The 20,613-nt window shown below is 51.6% G+C and overlaps 9 protein-coding genes across 9 annotated transcripts; 5 read left to right on the top strand and 4 right to left on the bottom strand.

Annotated features, from left to right (window-relative positions):
* Positions 1–9: 9 nt before the first annotated feature.
* PFICI_02514 (Deoxyribodipyrimidine photo-lyase) lies at positions 10–1,932 on the bottom strand (the record flags this gene model as incomplete). The annotated part of the gene is made up of 2 exons (XM_007831095.1): positions 10–559; positions 617–1,932. 2 exons carry the CDS (start codon positions 1,930–1,932, stop codon positions 10–12), a joined length of 1,866 nt encoding a protein of 621 aa, XP_007829286.1.
* A 1,258-nt stretch (positions 1,933–3,190) lies between these two features.
* PFICI_02513 (40S ribosomal protein S21) lies at positions 3,191–3,610 on the bottom strand (the record flags this gene model as incomplete). Its single annotated transcript, XM_007831094.1, has 2 exons — positions 3,191–3,422; positions 3,579–3,610. The coding sequence occupies 2 exons, from the start codon at positions 3,608–3,610 to the stop codon at positions 3,191–3,193; spliced, it is 264 nt and encodes an 87-aa protein (XP_007829285.1).
* A 652-nt stretch (positions 3,611–4,262) lies between these two features.
* On the top strand, positions 4,263–6,785 carry PFICI_02512 (uncharacterized protein; the record flags this gene model as incomplete). The annotated part of the gene is made up of 1 exon (XM_007831093.1): positions 4,263–6,785. One exon carries the CDS (start codon positions 4,263–4,265, stop codon positions 6,783–6,785), a length of 2,523 nt encoding a protein of 840 aa, XP_007829284.1.
* A 604-nt stretch (positions 6,786–7,389) lies between these two features.
* PFICI_02511 (uncharacterized protein) lies at positions 7,390–8,577 on the top strand (the record flags this gene model as incomplete). Its single annotated transcript, XM_007831092.1, has 2 exons — positions 7,390–7,828; positions 7,892–8,577. 2 exons carry the CDS (start codon positions 7,390–7,392, stop codon positions 8,575–8,577), a joined length of 1,125 nt encoding a protein of 374 aa, XP_007829283.1.
* Positions 8,578–10,409: 1,832 nt separating this feature from the next.
* PFICI_02510 (uncharacterized protein) lies at positions 10,410–10,814 on the top strand (the record flags this gene model as incomplete). The annotated part of the gene is made up of 1 exon (XM_007831091.1): positions 10,410–10,814. One exon carries the CDS (start codon positions 10,410–10,412, stop codon positions 10,812–10,814), a length of 405 nt encoding a protein of 134 aa, XP_007829282.1.
* Positions 10,815–12,684: 1,870 nt separating this feature from the next.
* PFICI_02509 (uncharacterized protein) lies at positions 12,685–13,407 on the top strand (the record flags this gene model as incomplete). Its single annotated transcript, XM_007831090.1, has 2 exons — positions 12,685–12,793; positions 12,869–13,407. The coding sequence occupies 2 exons, from the start codon at positions 12,685–12,687 to the stop codon at positions 13,405–13,407; spliced, it is 648 nt and encodes a 215-aa protein (XP_007829281.1).
* A 1,209-nt stretch (positions 13,408–14,616) lies between these two features.
* Positions 14,617–16,676, top strand: PFICI_02508 (uncharacterized protein; the record flags this gene model as incomplete). Its single annotated transcript, XM_007831089.1, has 4 exons — positions 14,617–14,655; positions 14,696–15,745; positions 15,801–16,503; positions 16,558–16,676. 4 exons carry the CDS (start codon positions 14,617–14,619, stop codon positions 16,674–16,676), a joined length of 1,911 nt encoding a protein of 636 aa, XP_007829280.1.
* Positions 16,677–16,876: 200 nt separating this feature from the next.
* PFICI_02507 (uncharacterized protein) lies at positions 16,877–18,665 on the bottom strand (the record flags this gene model as incomplete). Its single annotated transcript, XM_007831088.1, has 3 exons — positions 16,877–17,400; positions 17,588–17,870; positions 18,045–18,665. The coding sequence occupies 3 exons, from the start codon at positions 18,663–18,665 to the stop codon at positions 16,877–16,879; spliced, it is 1,428 nt and encodes a 475-aa protein (XP_007829279.1).
* A 703-nt stretch (positions 18,666–19,368) lies between these two features.
* On the bottom strand, positions 19,369–20,181 carry PFICI_02506 (uncharacterized protein; the record flags this gene model as incomplete). Its single annotated transcript, XM_007831087.1, has 1 exon — positions 19,369–20,181. The coding sequence occupies one exon, from the start codon at positions 20,179–20,181 to the stop codon at positions 19,369–19,371; it is 813 nt and encodes a 270-aa protein (XP_007829278.1).
* Between the last annotated feature and the right edge of the window lie 432 nt (positions 20,182–20,613).

Genomic DNA, 20,613 nt, shown 5'->3' with positions numbered 1-20,613 from the left:
CTCATCACCTCAAGGCTTATCCCGCCCCAGCCCTTCCTTGTACACAGCCAAGGCCCGATCCCTCGAGTCCTTGTGCACAACAATGGGCTTCGGATAGCCCATCTTCTCAACCTTCTTTGCAGCGCCTCTGCCATACGGGTCGTGCACCTCCTTCTCATTGCATTCCCTCAGCTCTGGCACCCACTTCTTAATGTATTCGCCCTTGGGATCGAACTTTTCGCTCTGAAGCACCGGGTTGAAGATTCTAAAATATGGTTGCGGATCGACTCCGACGCTGGCGCTGAAGCCCCAGCCACCATTGTTGGACGCAAAATCCCCATCAATCAGATTCTCCATAAAGTAGCGCTCTCCCATCCGCCAATCAAGCAGCAGGTCCTTGGCGAGAAACGAAGCCACGATCATGCGGCAGCGATTATGCATCCACGACATGGACTGGACCTGGCGCATGGCGGCGTCGACTATCGGAAATCCCGTGTGCCCCGTCTTCCAAGCATCAAAGTGTGCCATGTTGTAGGACCAGGTAATATTCGAATATTCAGGCTTGAAAGGCTTGTTCATGCTGTTTCTCGTTAGCTTCTCACAATTGTCCAGTAAGAAGATTTTGGTCATCACTAACCAGATATATGGCCAGTTGACCATGACGTGCTTGTAGAAATCACGCCAGGCCAACTCGCTGATCCAAGTCTGGATTCCCTCCATGCCAGCATCCAATTTCTTTGTCTTGTTTCGATCACGCGCATATCGGACCGCAGTTCTCGCACTGAGAGTGCCGGCTGCAAGATGCACAGAAATGTTCGAGGTACTGACACCAGCTGGAAAATTTCTTGCGTTATGATATTGCCCGATCTTTTCATCGCAAAATTTCTCGAGTCTGGCTCTGGCTTCATGCTCGCCTGCCGGCCATATGGCGTGTAGACGTTGCGCGTCTTTTTCAGACAGCTGGTGCCCCTCTGGCACGTCGGGAATCTCGCAATCAAAGAGGGCAGCAACCTTGTCTCGCGCATTGGCTGGGTTCTTCTCGGGAGCGTCAAACAAGTTGAGCAGCTCTGGGTCAGCGTGAATCTTGGCGACCCATGCCCGTCTCCACGGGCTGTACACGGAGTATTGTTTTCCACTGCCGCTCGTGAGCAGCCCGGGCGGAACAACACAGGTATCATGGACAACCTGCATATCAATGCCCTTCTCAGCACAGGTTTTTATCAAATTCGCATCCCGGCGTAGCTCATCCACCTCGTATTCCATATTGGCAAACAAATGGCTTACGCCCCATTCCTCCAAGAATTCAATGATGCGCTCAGGCACATCTTTTCGGGTTTCTACGGTTTCAACATAGAGTGGAATATCCAGTGCGGCCAGGTCTTGTTTCAGAACGTGCAATGTGCGAATCATAAAGTCGATGCGAACAGGCGCAGTCAGATGCGCCTTAAAGTCCTCGGGACTAATAACGTATAGGCCAATCAATGGTACTCCAGCTTCTTTCGCCTTTTGACTTGCAAGCCACAGGGCACGATTGTCCGAGGTTCGAAGGTCCATCTTGAACCAGTGCACGACAGCGTCTTTAGCCTTGATGCCCTTGCGCGTCTGCCCTGTGCCTTCCAGTGCGCCAAGCAATGTCTCAATGGGACGCGGTATCTCGTTGTTATTGTAGGCGAGCGCGCGAGCATTGCTCATCTCGTGTGGGTAGTATTTACGGAGCACAATTCCATGCTCTTCTGCTTCGGCGGAGAAGGGGTGAGGATCGCGCAAGTTTGAGGAGCCGTTTGCGAGCTTGAATTTCTTGTTTGAAGCATCTAGATCCTCTGGCTCAACGTCGGGCACCTGGCGCTTTGGCGGACGGCCTCGCTTGAGTGGTGTGGTGCCCGCGGCAACGTCCTTTGGGTCATCAAACGTGCCCTTGGGAGGACGACCTCGCTTGAGTGGCATGGTGGCCATGGTCGCTAATGACAAGTGCGATAGTTGGTAATGTATAGAAGACACTTTAGGAAAACGAGTAAATGGTGAACGCGACAAAGAACGCAGTAACAAAGTGCGAAAATGGGGTATCATTAGTGTAACCGAGGCCTGAAACTTTTCAGCTCAAGGAAAAGCCATTGAATTGGAACCTACATTTCTTCTTTATGTGCTGTGCGTGATTAGAGACATTCTTCGCGATGTCCCTTGCGTCATGACAAGTCCGCGATCGAGCTGGACCCGATACAATCTTGAGCTTTACTCGAATGGCTGGAGCTAAGGAAACTTTGCCGGACTGGGGTGGCCCATATTACTTGTTTCGGTTACATGGACCTGAAAATCACTAGGTTTACACCAGCACCTGCGACTTCTCTCGGACGACATGAATTGCGGATATTCTGTGAGGGTGTAAATCTGGAGTAAATTCTGGAGTATAGACAATGGAGTGATTGCTCAACCATAATAGAATGTTAATATCTTGGTCGATGGGCAGAGAAGGGTCAGATCATAGCCAGCAAAAATGTGCCCATTTGTGTTCACATTACATAGTCACAGGTCCTGAAGAGTTTCTAGCTCAGCCGCGTGAGTTCGGAATCTGTAGTCCTGCCTCGGTCAAAAGGATGCCCTTGGAAGTCATTGACAAAACGAGCTCCGCCACCTGCGCGAGGCGCTCAGGCAACGGGACAAGTCTGTAATCCGTCAAACATCAAGGTCCATCAAGACGACTCGGACAAATTGGAGACATGTATGACCCGTATCTGTACCATGATGGACAGCTCGCACATCACAATTTTTTCAAGGCCAGTCACTCATCTGCGGCACGGAGACTATCGAGGTAGCCCCAGACTCCTCGAGCATAGTGACCACGCAAAGGTGAGCTGCGAGGAGCCTTTGCTAGCCGGTTTCCATCACAAAAATCAACTGCAGGACGGGACCACATCGTGATGCGCAAATCGTGGAAAGAGGCGTAAAGTATGGGTTGGTTCAGGAATCGATTTTTATTTTCCGTTCCTTTGTCAGGATGCTGGTGCGACCGACGTTTCTAATCGGCGAGGTGCATATCAAAGCAGGTACCACATGAAATCGTCCCTCCATCCTGCCGCATTATTCCCAATGATCCAGTCAACACCGAAAAACCTGACGATGCGAATGCGCGTCAGCCGGGGCGGGTCCTGATGAATCGCTTCTCGCAGGAGAACTCTTTTGTCGTCGACATACCACAGACAGAAAGATCCATTGCTTATCGCTGGGCGCTCCAGACGCTCTTGACGAGACCGTCACGCTGGGCCAGGCGGTTGAAGGCGTCGTCGCTCTCACCCATGGCACGGACGAAACCGCAGAGGGCGTAGACGTGGTTCTCGCCCTGGACGGCACGGCCGTTCTCGTCAACCTTGGCGACGGAGATCTGGACAGAGGCGTGGTCCTTGGCCTTGATGATGCGGTTGGTGGCGCTGCACTTGCGGGGGACGTAGCTATGGACACATGAGTTAGTATCGCAGACTTGCAACTCTGTATTTTTCGCATCGGGCTTTTGTCTTCGATTCGGGGAGGCTCGGTTTGATGATTTTTTTTCTTCCTCCATCTTTCCACATGCTCTCCATCAATTGGGGGGTTCAGTTGGCACGTACAGGTCGACGATTTCTCCCTTGTCGTTCTCCATTTTGGCGACTGTGAATTTGTCTGGTGATGGTCCTTGAAAGGGTGTTGGGTGGGCAAGGATGTGCAGGTCGGTCGCAATTGTCGTCACGAGTGAGAGAAGTCGATTTGCTCCAAGTCTCAAATTATTGTTATCCAGCAAAATTCGGTGGAGGGGTTGTGGGCTGAGTCAGCGGTTGAAGTCCGGTCCGTGGTCTTGGAAGATAAGTGGGTCGGGGTCGAGGTAAGAGCTCGAGTGGATCCTCTTTCTGTCAAGGCAGCGCAAAGAAAAGAAGCACGTGCTCTCGTGGCGCCGTCGCGTAGAGCGCTACGCCCAAGACGCCAGGCAATGGCAGCACGGCCCCTCCAAGGTTCCCATATCCGCGGTGCAATCCTGTCGACATCAAGGCTCGAGCTGTATCCAATTCACCACCTTATTGGGAACATCGTATGTGAAACGATATAATTCTTGATGTTGGCAAAGGAGTTCCATGTACTATCAATTTCTCCTCTGTCAACTCATGTTACTGATCGCCAATCGTATCCTCACAAGACACCTGTTGCGATAACCCATTCCCAATCTGCCTCCCTCAGTTCTCCGTGGATGCGCTGGTCGCATACCAGCTCGGCCGCGAATATACTTCAATTCTCCACATAGGACCGCCGCCACTTTGACCATGTCTTCACCGGTTAAACCATCCAAGTTTGAGGCCTATGTCGTACGGTCGTCCTCGCCAGCAGATCTTCCCGACCTGAAGGAGTTATTCAAGAAAAGCCCAAGAAAGGCGCCGCCATTGCGAAGTGGGAGCAATGCAGCAGCAATCCCAGCCACTGCTCGAACCACCTTTGCGAGCGCCGCTGATATACTGCGCGAGGCCCCCGAAATTGACATAGACACGGAGCAGATCACATATTCGCCTCCCCGAAAACCGAAACCTGCGAGAAAGCCCAGAGCGAAATCCCAGAAAGCAAAAGATGCGCTTGGTGCAGGAGACGATGCCGGTGTCGTACTCTCACCAAAGCGCTTCCAGAGTAAATCCAAGACAAAGACAGAAATCCCATTCGACGATATTCCATCAGCCCAGCCTCCATTGCTAAAGGGTCGGGTCACAAAAAAGACAGCTACAGACAAGGGCAAGGCAAAAAAGAAGGTTGAAACTGTTTCTCACCATTTTGCCAATGTACCAGAAGACACTGCAGAAAAGGATCCGACCGACAATGGGCATTCGAAAACATCCCTCGAATCTCAGCAACCTCCGGAACCAGCATTGGCAAGGCGGATAGACTGGACGCCGCCACGTGCAAACAGTGCTCCTATAGTTCTCGACTCTGAGTCAGATGACAAGGAGCTCCTCTCTTCGATCGAGAAAGCCGCAGCTTCCAAGGACGTTTTTCAAAATCTGTTCGACGAGTTTGCACACAAGAAAAGGGAGATCAATGAACAAGGGAATCAAGAGGCATCAGAGGCGTCGCGTGAAGTTTTGAAAAAGCGCAAACGTCTTGAACTTGTGTCTATAACCGACGACAAACCGGAGAAACAGTCGAAACAGTCCAAAGAAACATCACCCGTCAAACCCCCTACTGCCAAGAAGAAGGCTAGAACCATTACCGAGCTTGCCACGGCACCGTATGCTCCTCCAGAGTTTACCGACGTTGATTTGCTCGCTCCCGGGACCAAGGATTCTCTACTCAGATACTTTGATACCGATGGTCAAGTTACAGCCCTAGTCGAGCACCAGTCTATCGCCATGGACAGGAACAGCGATAAGCCCAAGAAGAAGCCAGCAAAACCTAGAAAGAAGAAGGGAGCCACCATCGAGGACCCGATTCTCCTATCACCAAGTTCGGCATTGAAACAATCCACGGCACAGGACTTTCTCTTTGGCACTTCGAGCCAGCTTATGCTAGAAGATTCCCCAAGAACATTGCGCAACTTGCAAGCGGCTATCAAAGCTTCAATGCAAGATGATCCTTTTGCGCAGGACGATCCTTTTGGGAGTTCACCACCTCAGGCTGCCAAAAGGACTGGGCTGTGGCATGCTGGAGCGAGAGGCACAGATGGTGATCTGCTGGAAGCTGAAACTATCGAACTCATCGGCGACAGAGTGGAGGCTGCTACTGCTGTTATTCAAACAGAATCTGTTGGCAAGAATGATGCAAAAGGAGACTTTATTGATATCGGGGATGTATTGTCAAGCCCGCCACAGACTGTAAATGCTCCAACAAATCCCAAGTCACATTTTTGGCAATACCAAAAGAAGGCCGACGGTATCGCCGAGATCACATCTGCGAACACTTCGGAACCTCCGTCTTCAACGCAAGAGCCGTCAACGAGCAAGGAAACTGATGATGCATTGACGCCCCGCCCGAAATATGAGCTCTTTACCGATGCTCAGCTAGCCAAGCAGATCAACACATTCGGTTTCAAGCCTGTCAAGAGGCGGCAGGCAATGATAGCACTACTCAACCAGTGTTGGGTGGACCAACATCCTGGTGCTTCGTTGGCATCATCAACATTGGGTGCACCAGCGTCAATATCAACGTCTGCCGTCCGGAACAACCCCAGAAAACAAGACTCTGCAGCATCTGTGGCTGAAGCTGAGACCATGAAAAAACCGCGCGGTCGACCAAAGAAGGACAAATCTATAGTGTCAGTGGAACCCCAAGTGGTCTCACCAAAGAGAGGACGTGGCCGTCCAAGGAAAGTATCTGTGGATGGAAATGGTGCCACAAATCTAGAGGAGGCGACAGCTTCTCCAAGACGAAAGAAATCGTCCAAGAAGGAAAAGGAGATTGCGGATTCGGAGAACGATGATCTTTCGCTTTCTCCTCATTCCCGCCCGGAATCTGTATTCTCGTCACCTCCGCCGATGGACCTCTCATTGATGGAAGAGGGCGAAACCTCTCTGAATCTCGATCCCACTGAACAGGAGGCAGACATGTTCGCTCACATAACAAAAGCAGTCACCTCTGCCCCGCGGTCAAGAGATCCAGATGAGCCATCATGGCATGAAAAGATGCTGATGTATGACCCCGTGGTACTAGAAGAACTGACGGCGTGGTTAAACAGTGGGCAGCTCACAAGAGTGGGCTATGATGGAGAAGCCTCGCCTGCAGAGGTTAAGAAATGGTGCGAGTCGAAAAGTATAATTTGCCTTTGGAAAGAGAATACTCGAGGCAAGGAGAGAAAACGATATTGATGATACCCCGGTGCTTTTCGTACCTATTTATCTTGCTCATGAGCATTTATTTAATAATGCTCCCAACATATAACAGACTTGAATCGCTTTCGAGATTCTTTGTATGAATTTATATTTACATAAACAGTCATGCTTTGTCCTGTGTTACAGCAATTTCTTGAATTGGCGATGAAAAGTGTCCAACCACCTCTGCTGTCTCTGTAGCGCTTCACTGCGGGATCAGCAGCGGGCAAAGTGTCCAAAATCGCGGGGAGAACCCCCAACTCTGGTGTCAGACCTCGGCATCTCCAAATTCGCGGCGCTCCCTCATCGCTTAACTATTCCGAACTACATTAAATAAAGACCGGCTCAAACCTCCCCAAATTTTCAAGGTCACAGCTCAGCAATGTCGCAAAGGCTATCGCGGCACATACTATTCTTGTGCCCTTTCCACCCCACCCAGAAGTCTGTGCTTTCATTGACACGATCATTCACATTGCTTACAGCTGGTGCACACAATATAGCCGGAAGAGCGACCCGATCGGCGCCTGGCTACATACACAGTACGCGGCATCGTGCTCCATCATCTTTGACACAATTTCGCGAGCGAAAAGTGGTGACTGTCATGACGTCCAAAGTTGCCCACTACTCGATCGCGGGCGTATCGGGCGACAAGCCCAAGGGCAAGCCGCCCATGAACCCGCGGCCCAGCTCGAGCATTATACTCCTGTCCCCGACCAATCAGGTGCTCTTGGTGCACCGGGTCAAGACGTCGTCTGCCTTTGCGTCGGCACATGTCTTTCCGGGCGGTAACTTGTCCGAGTTCCATGATGGAGCAGTGCCGCCGCCAGACGACCCGGCCCGGCACCAGGACGGCCGGCCGTATAGGTTGGGTGCCGTCCGAGAAACGTTTGAGGAGACGGGTGTCTTGCTTGCACGCGGCGCTGATGGTGGATTATTGAGCTTGCCGGCTGCCGAGAGAGATGCGGCGAGAAAGAGGATATACGCCAACGAGATTTCATTTGAAGAGTGGCTGAAGAGTGTAGGAGGAGAGCCTGACCTAGGTAAATACCCAATGCCACCATGTGAATACCACGTCTTTTAAATACTAATCACTGGAGGCTCAGAAAACCTACATCCCTTTACGCGGTGGATTACGCCACCAGCCACGCCAAAGAGATTTACAACACAAATGTATCTGTACATGCTACCATTGTCTGGTTTAGAGTCAACCTCACATGCGACATCCGATATTACCGCGGCAGCCAGCCAGGCAGAGGCGGTCCTGCCGACCCCAGACGGTACAGAAATCACAACATCGGTCTTTGAGGATGCCTCAACCTGGCTTGCGCGCCAGAAGCGGGGCGAGGTGATCCTTTTCCCGCCACAGGCGTTTCTGTTGACGCTGGTCTCGCAGCACTGCACTGAGCCCGCGCCAACTGGGTCTTCCGAGACGGCGGCAGCCCAGCACTATGAAGCCCAACGCCGGGGACTCCTCGAGTTTCTGTACAAGACACCCACAGCTACACACCCCAAGGCGCTGAAGCAAGCAACATCGCAGATTTCCTGGGCCGACAAGGTCATTAGCCCCGTCACGGCCTTGGTGCTGCCCGACGGCCGCGCCGTCTTGAGCTTGGAGAGGCCCGGCCCGGAGCTCAAGGGCACGGGGCGCGGCGGCGACTGGGAGCGCGTTGTGCTGGTGCGCTTCGCCAAGGGCACGGCGACCGAGGTCGAGGTCAGGGATAGGGAGGAGGTATTTGCTGAGCAACGGCACACGGAGCGGTCAGAGAAGGAGAAGGAAGCAAAGTTATAGCCGACAAGACAAGTGACGTAGAGCAATGCATTAAGTGAATGGAATCATGTTCGCACTGTGAGGTCTACTGTTTATTCTGCAAATTGCTCACTGGTATTTGAGCTGTGAGGCAGCACATCATTATGAACATTCCTGCAATACATATATTGTGACCGAGGTCCTGAGACGAAGTGGAAAGAGATTTCAGAAACAAGAACAATCACAAAATTCTAGGAAGGAATTTGGCTATTACCTCATATGCAGACATGTATAAAAGCTTTCCTTGAAATCACTCGCCTGCTGGGCTGAAAAATGAGGTACACTCATCGGAAGCAAGGCAAGTACTCCTTTCAGTGGTATGGGTCGCGAGAGGTGATGGATGCCAGGAAAGGCCGGAAGTGGCCCTGAACACGGCGCCATCTAATCTGTTCTTGCCTCCTAGGATATGCTCGGTCTTTATCTTCAGAAGACACAGCTCTCTGACCTGCCGATAGTAGGTGCCCTCCACGTCCTTGCTTGACAGCAAGGGGGCTCACGGTTCGTCTAGGTGACGGGCGATTACTGGGGCAGGAGGTATCCAAGATGCCGCCCCTGGTCTAGAACATCTCGTCGTCGCGTTGGCCAAACAACCACTCAAGGAACAGGTAGCCACTCATCATTGAGCTCGCCCAAAAACAAATGATGAATTATGAGGGCGCAGGGGGGTAGGCGCGAACGATTGTACTCAGCTTTAAATGTCGATCGCCACTCTCTATGGTGAAGACAGCTTCCATTTGAAGTCTTGTTTCGTTACGCATAACCGCCAAATCACTTCAAATTTTTATTAGTTTGATTGTCGTAGTGACAGTCATCGCAATCTCATCATGAAACTACCACTTCAAGTGAACCCGCTGTTCGGAGGCAGAGGACCTGTCACGCAAGGGTAACCACATGGCATGTCAATAGCTGCCATCGGCATCGGTCGAGACCTAGACTGCAGCGGGAGTTCTTGGCTCCCACCCTCCCCTTTCCAGAGAACAATGAATCTCGCGCCTTAAATCAGCATCTGATCCACATGAAATCAGGGCAGGCAGGATAGTTCTAGATCCAGAAGGCCCGGGCTGGGGAAGACATCCATGTGTGTGTCAGAGTGGCCGTACTGGTCCGGACCTACTTGAAATGCCAATGATACCTGGGTATGTATGCGTGTCATGGAAAAAGTAGCGCTTTCCAAATATCGAAAATCGAATCGTATCTAACGTCCTTGCCAAGTACTATTTCGGCTTTGTCGTCATTGTTGTTGTTATTGTTACTGTTCGCTAAGGACTGGACTTTCTTATATAAAGCCTCATCCCATGTTTTGATTTTCTTCCCTAATCCTTTTGCTTATTTTTCTTTCTCCTTCTTCATATATTCAACGACCAAGACCAAGACCTATAACCATCCCACGCGCTATCGATGATGTGATCTATTGGAAATCTCACGATGGCCACTGCAGCGACCAAATCCCTGCGGTCACTGCTCATTCACGCAAGAAATATTGTCGAATTGCGCAGCACGCTCAAATTGTGAAGAAGCGAAAGCTGGAGGAGGCCACAGTGTACAGGACGTTGCACCATAGACACCCACAGGAGGAGGCCATCACCAGCCAGCTGGTATTTCTACTAGCCTATCCGGTGCATTACTACGCAAACCGTGTTCAGCTCGGCCGGCTCTCTTACCCGTCAGTCAAGTCACCCAGACAAATGAGCGGGCCAAGATTGCTGTAGAGGAAATCACCGCGTCCAGGTACGTGCAGATTATCTATGTTAATGCCGTCGAGACTTGAGTTGACCAAGTACTGCTAAACAAGTTTCACAAGACTGCAACTCTCAATGCACGCTGGCCGGGGTTGTGTTGTCATCGAGATCAAGCTGCTCGACGTGGGCCCAGATGGCATGGTGGTAAACACAGATATGCCGGGCGACCATGTTATGGGCGTGACTAGAGCCATGGATGGTTCAGGGACACTGACAGACAGAGTGCATATCAACCTGGGCAGCAGCGCGGTCGTCAAGAAGCCACCAAATATGCCGTGGACCGAGGCTGCCAGTGTGCCTTCGGCCTGGCTGACGGCCTTTACGGCTATTGAGAAGTGCGCTTCAACTGTCGACACTTCCAGGAAGCACAAAATTGCTATCCTCAGCGGTAGCTCACCCACGGGTATCTACGCGATACAGATCGCCCACAAGCGCGGTTGGTGGGTCATGGCCACTTGCTATGCTCGATATCGTGGATAGTATGACCTTGAGAAGACCTAGGTCCACCCCGACGAGATGCTGGGCAGAGCACTGGCGTTTTAGCTTGAAAGTCATGGCAGGATGAGCATTGACGGGAGGTCGTGTCTTGTCCTGGCAAATATAATTGAGGGACGACGGTTGGTGGGCTGGATTGTTGCTGGGGCACGGAGACAACTTGTACTCCTAAGTACTACTCTTAATTCTTCTTTCGCTTAGTTCTGAATTCTTTTCGTAAACTCTTTCCTGCGCCAATCTTGACTAAGACGGCCCACGACTTCCTGTGCTTAACCTTGCCATTATGTTTTTTCAAGCACCGTCCTCAAGACTGATGGCCAAGTCAAGCCGATGGACATTTAGAAATCTTGAATTGATGCTGGCCACATAGGGGCAAACAGTGACTGCAAAGGAATGTTGACTAGCATTCGGAAGTGAACAACTTGGGAGTGAAATTCGGCGCCAAAATTGGCATGTACACGAAACGGTGTGATGATATTGCACGTCCTTTCTGAGTGGGTGATATACCAGGATTAAAAGATGGCGCTGAAAGCAAGTTTGTTTTCATTTATCCTCCTCCGCTATCTGTGGCGACCTGTGTTGTATGTAGTGCGCTGTTACACCGCAGCCCAGTGTCCCCTTGGCGGAAGCTGAACACACTCAGCCTGCAGAATGCGTCGGGTAATGGTCTGAGCATGACAACTGTGGCTGGCTGCTCTCTTTATCACCCTATCGTCGCCTGCGCAATGCGCTTTGATGTTAAATAGTCAGAAGAAAGTCAAGGCCTCGAGAGTAGCGCCCGGTACTAGGGAGCAGGATCAGAGCTATTTTGTCTGTTCCCGACAGTTTGGGCTTGTTTGGTTACCATTCACACTAAATTAGTACTGTAGATGCGCTGACCCTCAGCGGCTTTGATACTCGGCTCTTGGCATCCGATCCCTATGAGTGGGTTTCCATCTCAATTTCATCCATGTTTCCTGGTTGTGCGCCTATTTGTAAGCAGTCCTTTGAGTAACCCACAATCTCTCGCCATACTATTGCAGGCGGCATGAGGCTAGAAAATCCTTGAAAATCATTGAAGCTTGTGTTGGGGATATTCCCAGGGGCGTGCCATGGTTTTCCATGCATCTGCGTTGTAAATGTGATTTCGTAAACGCGCTCTAGGTAACACAAGCACAGGAGATGCGTAAAGTAATTGAACAGGGGAATTTGGAGGGTTTCTACCACTAAGTATAATCTACCGGTGCGGCCGCAGCCCAAAGAAAAGGCATTGACCCCCAGGTTGCCAGGTCGTGGATGAGCCGGGCAAAAAGGCTAATGTTGCCGATCCTCATTGGCGATCTTTCACGTTTATAGCGTCTATAGCAGACGCTTGCATGGTGAGGTGAGTGCAAGCTAGACCGCGCTGAGGAAAACGTCTACTAGCTTGTCAATACTGCCGCTGTGACAGGCTCGTTTTCCCGAAGGCTTGATCCACCCGGGACATTGGAATCTCACTGCACCTGCGCTAGACACGATCTTTTTTTCTTCCCATATCATCATTATCAGGGGTTTTTTCCTTCAGGTCATGTTGGAGACTTGGATCTCTCGGGAGACTCTACGACGGCGTAAAAGCTTCCCGAGAGCAACGGATCTGAACTAGAGAAAGAACGGGTTCTCCATCGATAAAAGACCCCGGTTTTTTCGTGATTCCCGTGAGATCCATGGATATACATAAAGCGATGGGCCCCGTCCCTTGACGGCCTGCCTCTTGGCTGGCTTGTTTCTAGGTTGTCGAAAATGCTCTGCTAATTCAACGGCCGTCCACTCATTCACTCTGTAGCTGTTGCTCACTATAATAATTCACACTCGTTCGATCAACTTCTCTCAAGTCAAAATGCGTACCGAGTTTGGTGTCCTGGGGCTTGCCTCCAGCAGTTTCGTTGCTGTCACGGCCTTGTCAGCTCCCGCTGGCCACGCATGGAAGGCCGCGGGCCTAGGCGACAGTGAGTCTGCCGCTGAAATACGCATCAAGGGTGTCCGAGTTGACTGTGACTGACATGACTGTTTTAATCTTTCAGGCCGTTCGCCGTGCCCGATGCTCAACGCCATGGCCAACCACGGATGGCTTCCGCACGACGGCAAGAACATTGACCTGGCCACGATCCAGTCGGCCTTTGAGGCCGCCATGGGCTTCTCGACCGAGTCCTTTGTCAGCATCACGCAGTCGGCCCTCGCCGTCTCAACCACGGGCAACAGCTCGACCTTTAACCTGCAGGACACGGCGCACCACAATGCCATTGAGCACGACGGCTCGCTGTCGCGCAACGACGCCTTTTTCGGCGACGACCTGCACTTTAACCCTCTCATCTGGGCCGCCACGGCTGCGCGGTACGGTATCCGGATCCCCTTTACTTCACCTGTCATTACCGTGGAAACCGCTGCCAGGGCCCGCGCCGCCCGTGTCTGGGATGCCAAGCTCATCAACCCGGGCTTCAACTTGACGGCCGCCGGTCTTTCCGGGAGCTACGGAGAGACCAGTGTTTTCCTGACGGCCTTTTGGAACGAGACTGCTGGTGGTGTCCCCAAGGACTACGCGAGAGTACTTTTTGGTGAGTGACATTTGCGATGGATGGGTGACGAATGTGTAATATAGCCAGCCTGCTAATCGGTCTCACAGAGGAAGAGCGTATCCCGTACGCCGAGGGCTTTGTCAAAGGTAGCCACACGTTGGCGGACGTGGTCACAATGCTTTCTGCTGTGCAGGCTGTCGCAGTATAAATAACTTTCTACATCTATACCAATAATTATTAATCTTCGGAAAAGGGGCCAAATCGCTCGAGATTATCTCAATTATTCAAGGCTGACTTCGGTGAATTTTGAAAAGGACTGACGATCGCTTAAGGTTCCAGCATCAGTCTACCCAATCGCCATTGACAGAGGCGGTTTTAATGTACCTGGCGGCGCATGCTGCAACTCTTTGGTACTATATCATCTTGACGCCAAATGTAGTCTGATCACAGTTGGCTTGCCAATGCAATAACATTAACGGCCATTGATCATGCTGTACTGATGTTGGGGAGGGGTTTACTTCTTCTTCTTTCTTTCTTGAGAAGTTTATTCAGAACTTGATGTATACTTGTGTATATAGGTACAATGTTTCATCATTAATGCTTGCCAAGGGGTACCGCGGCTGTCCACAGGGGCTCTTGCGTCAAGTTCCGGCGGAAATCCAGTGCTTACAGTACTACCGGTACATTACCTACCTCGGCCACTGGGCAGCGGCTTCAGTAGCCGGGTTTTGTGGAGAAGAGGTGCATTGAGGTTTGTGGAGAAACCTTGGACGTTCACCTCTTCCCGATTGCCCTGTTCCACCGGATATGATCACAATTCCGAATTGACTGCTGGCAACAAGCATCCTTCCAAAAGAGCTCTCTTGGCCCCTGGCTGTCTTTTTTCGGTTCCATGCACTCTCCTCGAAGAAAAGTGCCCAGTGCATGCCGGCGGTGTCGCTCGCAGAAGCTCAAGGTACGTGCTGACCTAGTCGTTGATCCGCAGTGCTCTCACTCACGCTGGTTAGTGCGATGTCGAACGACCATGCATTCTCTGCACGCGAGCTGGAGTTGACTGTGTCGATGGCCCATCTCGCGACCGCAATGTCAATAGCCAGAGACCAGCTTTCAGGGTAACTCGCCAGAGGCGCGCCCCGAGAAGGGCTCCAACTCCGCCTCCGGCTCCTGATAGTCGTCAACCGCCATCCAATCTACTCGAAGATGCAGAATTCACCGACGAGACAACAACAACAACGCCAGCCGGGACTTCCTGGAACATGAGCTCTACGTCGTCGTACACCCAAAAGGTTGAGATGGTGAAGCTGGCGGCTGCTCCATTGGCTGATTGGCTACTAGGCATTTGAATATCACGACCCGAACGCCGGAAATAGTACCGAGACTTGGACTCCACTAGTCAACGAACTCGTAACTCCCACGAGAAACTCGGGGCAGGGTGAAGCTTTGCTCAATTCTCACACCAACGTGCCCGGGTCGACTGAGCCGGCTCAGTCAACTGACATCTCCAACAGAGTTTCCCCGACTGCGCGAGCGCTCAGTGCACTTCTCCCGGACTTTGAGGTAGCCAGTCTCTTGATCGACACGTACTTTGACCGCGTACATTGGTTCATGCTTGTCTTCTTCCAAAACGATTTCCGACGGCGATTCAGAGATTTATACAACGGTCAGAAGCGCCCAACTGCACATGCTACCGATGCATTTCTCGCTCTGGTATCGACAGTCGCTGCAATCGGATCCCAGTACGTTGGAGCTCACCGCCGTGGTCTACTGGAGACATACGGAGTTGATCCCGATAACCTGAGGCGCGAAATGTTCGCTACTCTGAAGAATAATCTGCTTGACATTGTGTCTTCAGGCTCGCTGGAAGCGGCACAAACATGTGTACTCATGGGCAGCTATTACTTATACCAGGGTCAGCGAGGGCTAGCCTGGCCAATCTGCGGCTGCGCTCTACGCGTTGCCCTAGCTTTGAATCTTCATCGCGCGCGCAGCAATCTTTCACCCGACACTGCAGAGGCCAATGAGAGCAAGAAACGGTGCTGGTGGGCCATCTACGAGGTTGAAACATTTTGCTGCATGTTGTATGGGTATCCCTCAAGCACATCAGATGATGACTGCGACGTAGCCCGCCTTGATCCTCACCACCGGTACAGGCAGACGGAGCCCCCGACCTCCCAGGACGACAGCAGGGCCACTCTCCTTTCATATAAATACTTCATGTCAGAGCTATCCACGCTTACTCAGTACACTCTGAGGGAGCTTTACAACGCTCGTTCCAAGTCACAAGGCGGTACCAAGCCTACCAAAGAGAATTTGCAACGACAGATTCGAAAGGTCACCGAGATCGATGCCCGGCTACTGCAATGGAAAGAGTTTGCCGGCAAAATTGTGCCTAGAAAATCAGACTGCGCCTGCGTATCGCACCGCAGAAGATTTAGATCAGCATATCAAGGCAACTGGCCCTCAGTTTGAAGACCACATATGCCAACTCCAGGCTCTTGCCCTGAAACTCGCCTATGAGAACCTACGGATCCTAGTTCACAGACCTCTGCTTCTGTACCAGATGGTATCACCGCGGGCTGATCCATTTCAGTATTCGATCGGTGTCTGTCGAGAAGCTGCTCTGGAGATATCCGAGACAGCAGACATGCCGGTATTCTCTCAAGCGACTGGCACCTATGCCGTGTCCTTTGTGAGCATGCATCTCTTCACTGCCGGTGTAACACTGAGCATAATGGCCACTTTGGATCCTCTAAGCACACAGTCGCATCATGCAAAGGCCGGTCTCCGCAGGCTCATGGGTATGCAAGCGAACTTCAAGGCGGCATCCACGGTCGCCGCACAAGGACTGGAGTTATTACAGCGGCTCACGAAACTTTTGATGGAAAAAGAGCTACGTTTCATGCTTTCGACGCCCACGAGGCAAGCAACCCCGGCTCAGGAACCAAGTACCAACCGCGTGACACGGCCGGTTGAGAGTGTAGCGCCCGTGGCTCCCACAATCATTCCACCTAGCCATCAAGCTGTGGAGTTTGCGCCCACAAATGGAATGTCCGGGGTCGTTCTCACAGAACCTACCACATCGCCAGAATGGGAATTCCGACAGGACCCCGTTATGACCGAAGCATTCATGGACTTTGAAAATAGTACGTTGAGTTCATTATGTACCATTCTCACTGCTCATGGCTAACAAATTTAAGTGATGTTGTCTTATTCCGAACAGGGACTAGACGGAGCGCAGGGTGCGCTACCGGCGAGCAATGAGTATGGTTTCACAGAAACAGAGCAAGCATGGTTATGGGATTTGAATCTAGCATGAGCCTGAAGATTGCTGTCGAAGCCGTGCCAGGATAAAGATTGTAGAAAAACTCCTTGAACATGTGTATGCGAGACATTAACATTGTAAATGTCGGAACCAAAAGGTAAACACAACCAACGCCTCGATCTGCAATTTTCACCTAGCTATTTGCTACATAGGTCCTACACTGCACACACTTGGCCATGTAAAGTTGTCTATGATTATGCCCTTTTGATGAGTGCCTTGTTAAACGATAGACGGGCGACCAAGGCAAAAGTACAGGCTAACGCACCCACGCCACCGGCGTAGAAAATGGCAGGTCGATAGGCACTGGGCGAAATCTTACCAGACCCCGATGTCTGGAGAAGATAACCGGCAATAGGAGTTCCCAGAAGATACCCAAGAGTCCAGCCAGTACTACCAGTGCTGACGGCCATGGTGCCCTTGCTTGGCTCAAAGAAGCCACTAAAGACGGTGGGCATGGCCGTGAAGAAGCCTCCGTTGGCAACACCGTTGAGCAAGGCGAATATAATCAACGGTGCAGGCGCCGTCGAAACAGGCCAAATGGCCAGCAGTGTAATGGCATTGAGCAGCATGATCAGCATGATCGAGTTCAATGCCCCGATCCAGTCGCATAGAGGACCAGCTGCAAATCGACCAAACGCTGCGGCGAGGTTGTAGCCGGCCGTGACCAAGGCGGCCTTGGCGGAAGACATTCCGATGGACTGGGCAAATAGCGGCAGGTCTGATAGTAGAGAAATAGTTAGTCACTCAATCTCTCCGCCGATAAAGAAATTCCTTGCGTGTAGCTGAGTGCGAAAAACAGCTATTTCCTGGGACAAGATACGCGGACCAGGAAACAAATTTATAGAACAGTCCTTTTAGAAAATACATGCAATGAACAAGGATGCCACACATCATGGGATACTCACAATAGGGAGGAATGTAGAGCGCAAACACGTAAATCATACTAGAGATGGAGACGGCGACAAAAGGCAAGCACTTGAGCATGGACACGTCAATAATCGGCGACCGGCGAAACGGAATCTTTTCCCGGATAAAGCACGCCGCCGGAATGGACACGGCAAAAGCCAGGAAGCCAAAGATGCGAAACGTCCAGGCAATGCCGAGCCGGCGGTTCATGGCCTCTAGCGCGACGCTGAAGACGGCGGCTCCGATGCCGCCGCCCAGCTTGATGACGCCGTTGGCGAGGCCCTGGTAAAGGGCCGAAATGTGTCAGCTTTTGAATCTTTTTCTTGTCGTGTAGACATCACCACCAAATGCTCGAGACATAAATATCAAGGCATAGGTATTTCCCGAGACAGAGTGTGGGGACCGGGAAATAGAAACCAGCAAGACTTAAGAACACCATCCAATTTGAGCACTTACTAGTCTTCCGCCTGCGCTTCCGGTAAAATACTGCGTGGGGATGCAATTGGTAACGGTAAAGAGGAGCGAAGTACCAGTACCGACAAGGAGACCAGCCGTAGCAAACAAGCCGTCGAGATGCGACGTGGTGAAGCCGCTCGCAATGACGCCCGAGATGAAGAGCAGCTCGCCCAGGAGGGCTCCCTTGCGGGCGCCCAAGACGGGCAGCAGCCGCACCCACAAGAGGCCGAAGCCGACGGTCAGGGCCAGGGCGAGCGATCCCACCCAGGCAAAGGTCGAGGCCGACGACGACTCGGCGTCGCTGGCCAGCAGGGCGGCCTGCAGCACGCCCCAGCTTCCGCTGAACCCGGTAAAGAAAAAGTTCAGTACGGCGCAACTCAGAACGATTACCCAGACATTTTGATCTTTATTTATAGCCGGGAATGAATTGGCTGGGCCTCCGGGGGCATCGACTTGATTGTTGGCTTCTTGGTCCTGGGTGCCCGAGGGCTCGCCGTCGGAGCTTGGTTCGTCGACCGCCGCAGTGAGGACTTCTGAGCTTTGCCCTTGGGTTGATCCAGAAAGAGGCAGTGGCTGCCTTCTCAGTGAACTGATCTTTGATAAAAGTATTTCTTCAGGCATTATTGCAATTGGCAGAGGGAGATGGGTGTTCAAGATACTATGTTGATACTATGTTTAGCCATATATTTTTGGGAAATTTTTTAGCCAATTTCTATCGCGTCCTGCGAGAAAGGAGAACAATCCAGAATGGAGTGGGAATCGCTTCAGACAGTACAAGGTCGTATTAGTCGTCAATCCAGAAGCGTTCCGAGATCGGAGCGAGTTGGATCAAATCACGAGGATCTCGACGCCCTCTGCGGACGCCCTTTTACGGGAATTTGCATCGCCTGTGACAGCACATTTGGGGGTCGATATGCAAGCATTAGACCTTCGCGCATGCTTGCCTATTCTGATCCGAGACTTGAATCAGGTGGGCACAACTCTTTGGGCTAGTTTAGGAAATTATGACCCGGAATTTGGTTCCGGCGGCTTGGTGATTTGCCTGGCCCCCACTCGGCATCGTTCGGGCATACAAGTCCGATCCCACCGGAACGCCCAGGAGGCCAGGAACTGACTAGTGTGCACGGAGTGTATACTCTTTAGCAAGCCGCGCCGTTGGTTCAATGCCGACCGTCTTTCATTGGCGATATGGATATTGGCAAACATTATCCATTGCAGTTGCATACGCCTCGGAACACTGAGCAAGATCGCGTGAAATTGGTACTATCACGTACACCTCCAACAAAACTACGAGTAGAACAATGCACTTGTGTATTGCGAATATTCAAACCAGCATAGAGTCTAATTCGAATGCATCAGGCAAGCCCTGAAGATGCCAAGCTGCTATAGTTTCGTAAAAGAGCCTCTTCTGCTCCTCCATTGAAGGCGGCGGTGTACTCAATCCCCGTCGACGTCGAGACCGCTCTGTTTCCACAAGCCTGGCCTCATCATTTCCGGATGCTAGAGAACTCGGCTCAAAGGAATAGGAGCGATATTCACAATTCTTCCAGCCAGTGCCGTGATACTTTGTCGCTGCCTCCCAGTCGTCTGTTAGAAAATGCAAAAAATTGCCGTGCGTAACTAGTGCGATCGTCGCATCTTCAAGACCAGTCTGGACCAACTCTTGAAGTTTTTCTTTCAGCCAGAGTCTTGTCCTTCGCGCGCGCTCTGCAAGTCGAGTGCCGGCTGGAAAGTAGGGGCTTTTCAAGGACCTGTCGGTCCACCCATCTTCCACCAGAGACAGGTCAACAGGCCAGCCCTTTTGCGCGCACGAGTCTCTCAACGCTCCAATGTCGGAGCCGGTATTGAATGGATAATCAAAAGACTCCTGTGCCGTCGGCAAAGCCACTATGGCATCGGCGCACGTCGGCAGCGCGAGTGCGCGTTCAAAGACAAGCATGGCCGTTTGTAGCGTACGGGTCAGAGGCGAGGCGGCAACGAGTGAGATTGATGGCTGTTGATCCGCGAGCTCTCCCGCGCGGCCGCGGCATTGTTGCTCGCCAGTCGGCGTCAAGGCGGGATCGACGAGGTGGTGATGACGGATGCCCAAGTTGTGATATCCTTGTGCATGGCGCATTAGAATGACCGTGGGTGACATTTGGAGAATTGGATTGCAGAGAGCGAGAGAATAATGTACGACTATGCTGGGCGTAAATTGATCTGTCAAAGAGGTAAACCGAGGCGAAACGCGTGGTTATGTGAGAACAAGTGTTTGTGTTTACCCAAATGTATTTAGCAGCAATCTTGCAGTTTTCACCACCTACATTTGTGAGTTGAAGTCGCTATAAAGGCCAGATCCCACCGGATGTGCTGTCTTGTAGTGGACAGCCAGTGGTTGTCAGGCTCGGTTTTAGTGGAGTGTAAGCTAGGCGGGAGACACTATTAGGTTAGGTACAGATTACATCTCTGATTGACTCTCCAAAAATGTACCCAGATTATGTCAGGAGCAAAGCCTTGTGATCAGGAATTACCATGGACAATTAAGGACAATTCCAAAGTCAAAGCAAATGTCAAAGCATCAATTGGTTCC

Source organism: Pestalotiopsis fici, assembly GCF_000516985.1.
Source record: "Pestalotiopsis fici W106-1 unplaced genomic scaffold PFICI_Scf_2, whole genome shotgun sequence".
NCBI classification, from domain to species: domain Eukaryota; kingdom Fungi; phylum Ascomycota; class Sordariomycetes; order Amphisphaeriales; family Sporocadaceae; genus Pestalotiopsis; species Pestalotiopsis fici.
Note: the sequence above shows the minus strand (reverse complement) of the source record. Positions and strands in the feature narration are given on the sequence as shown.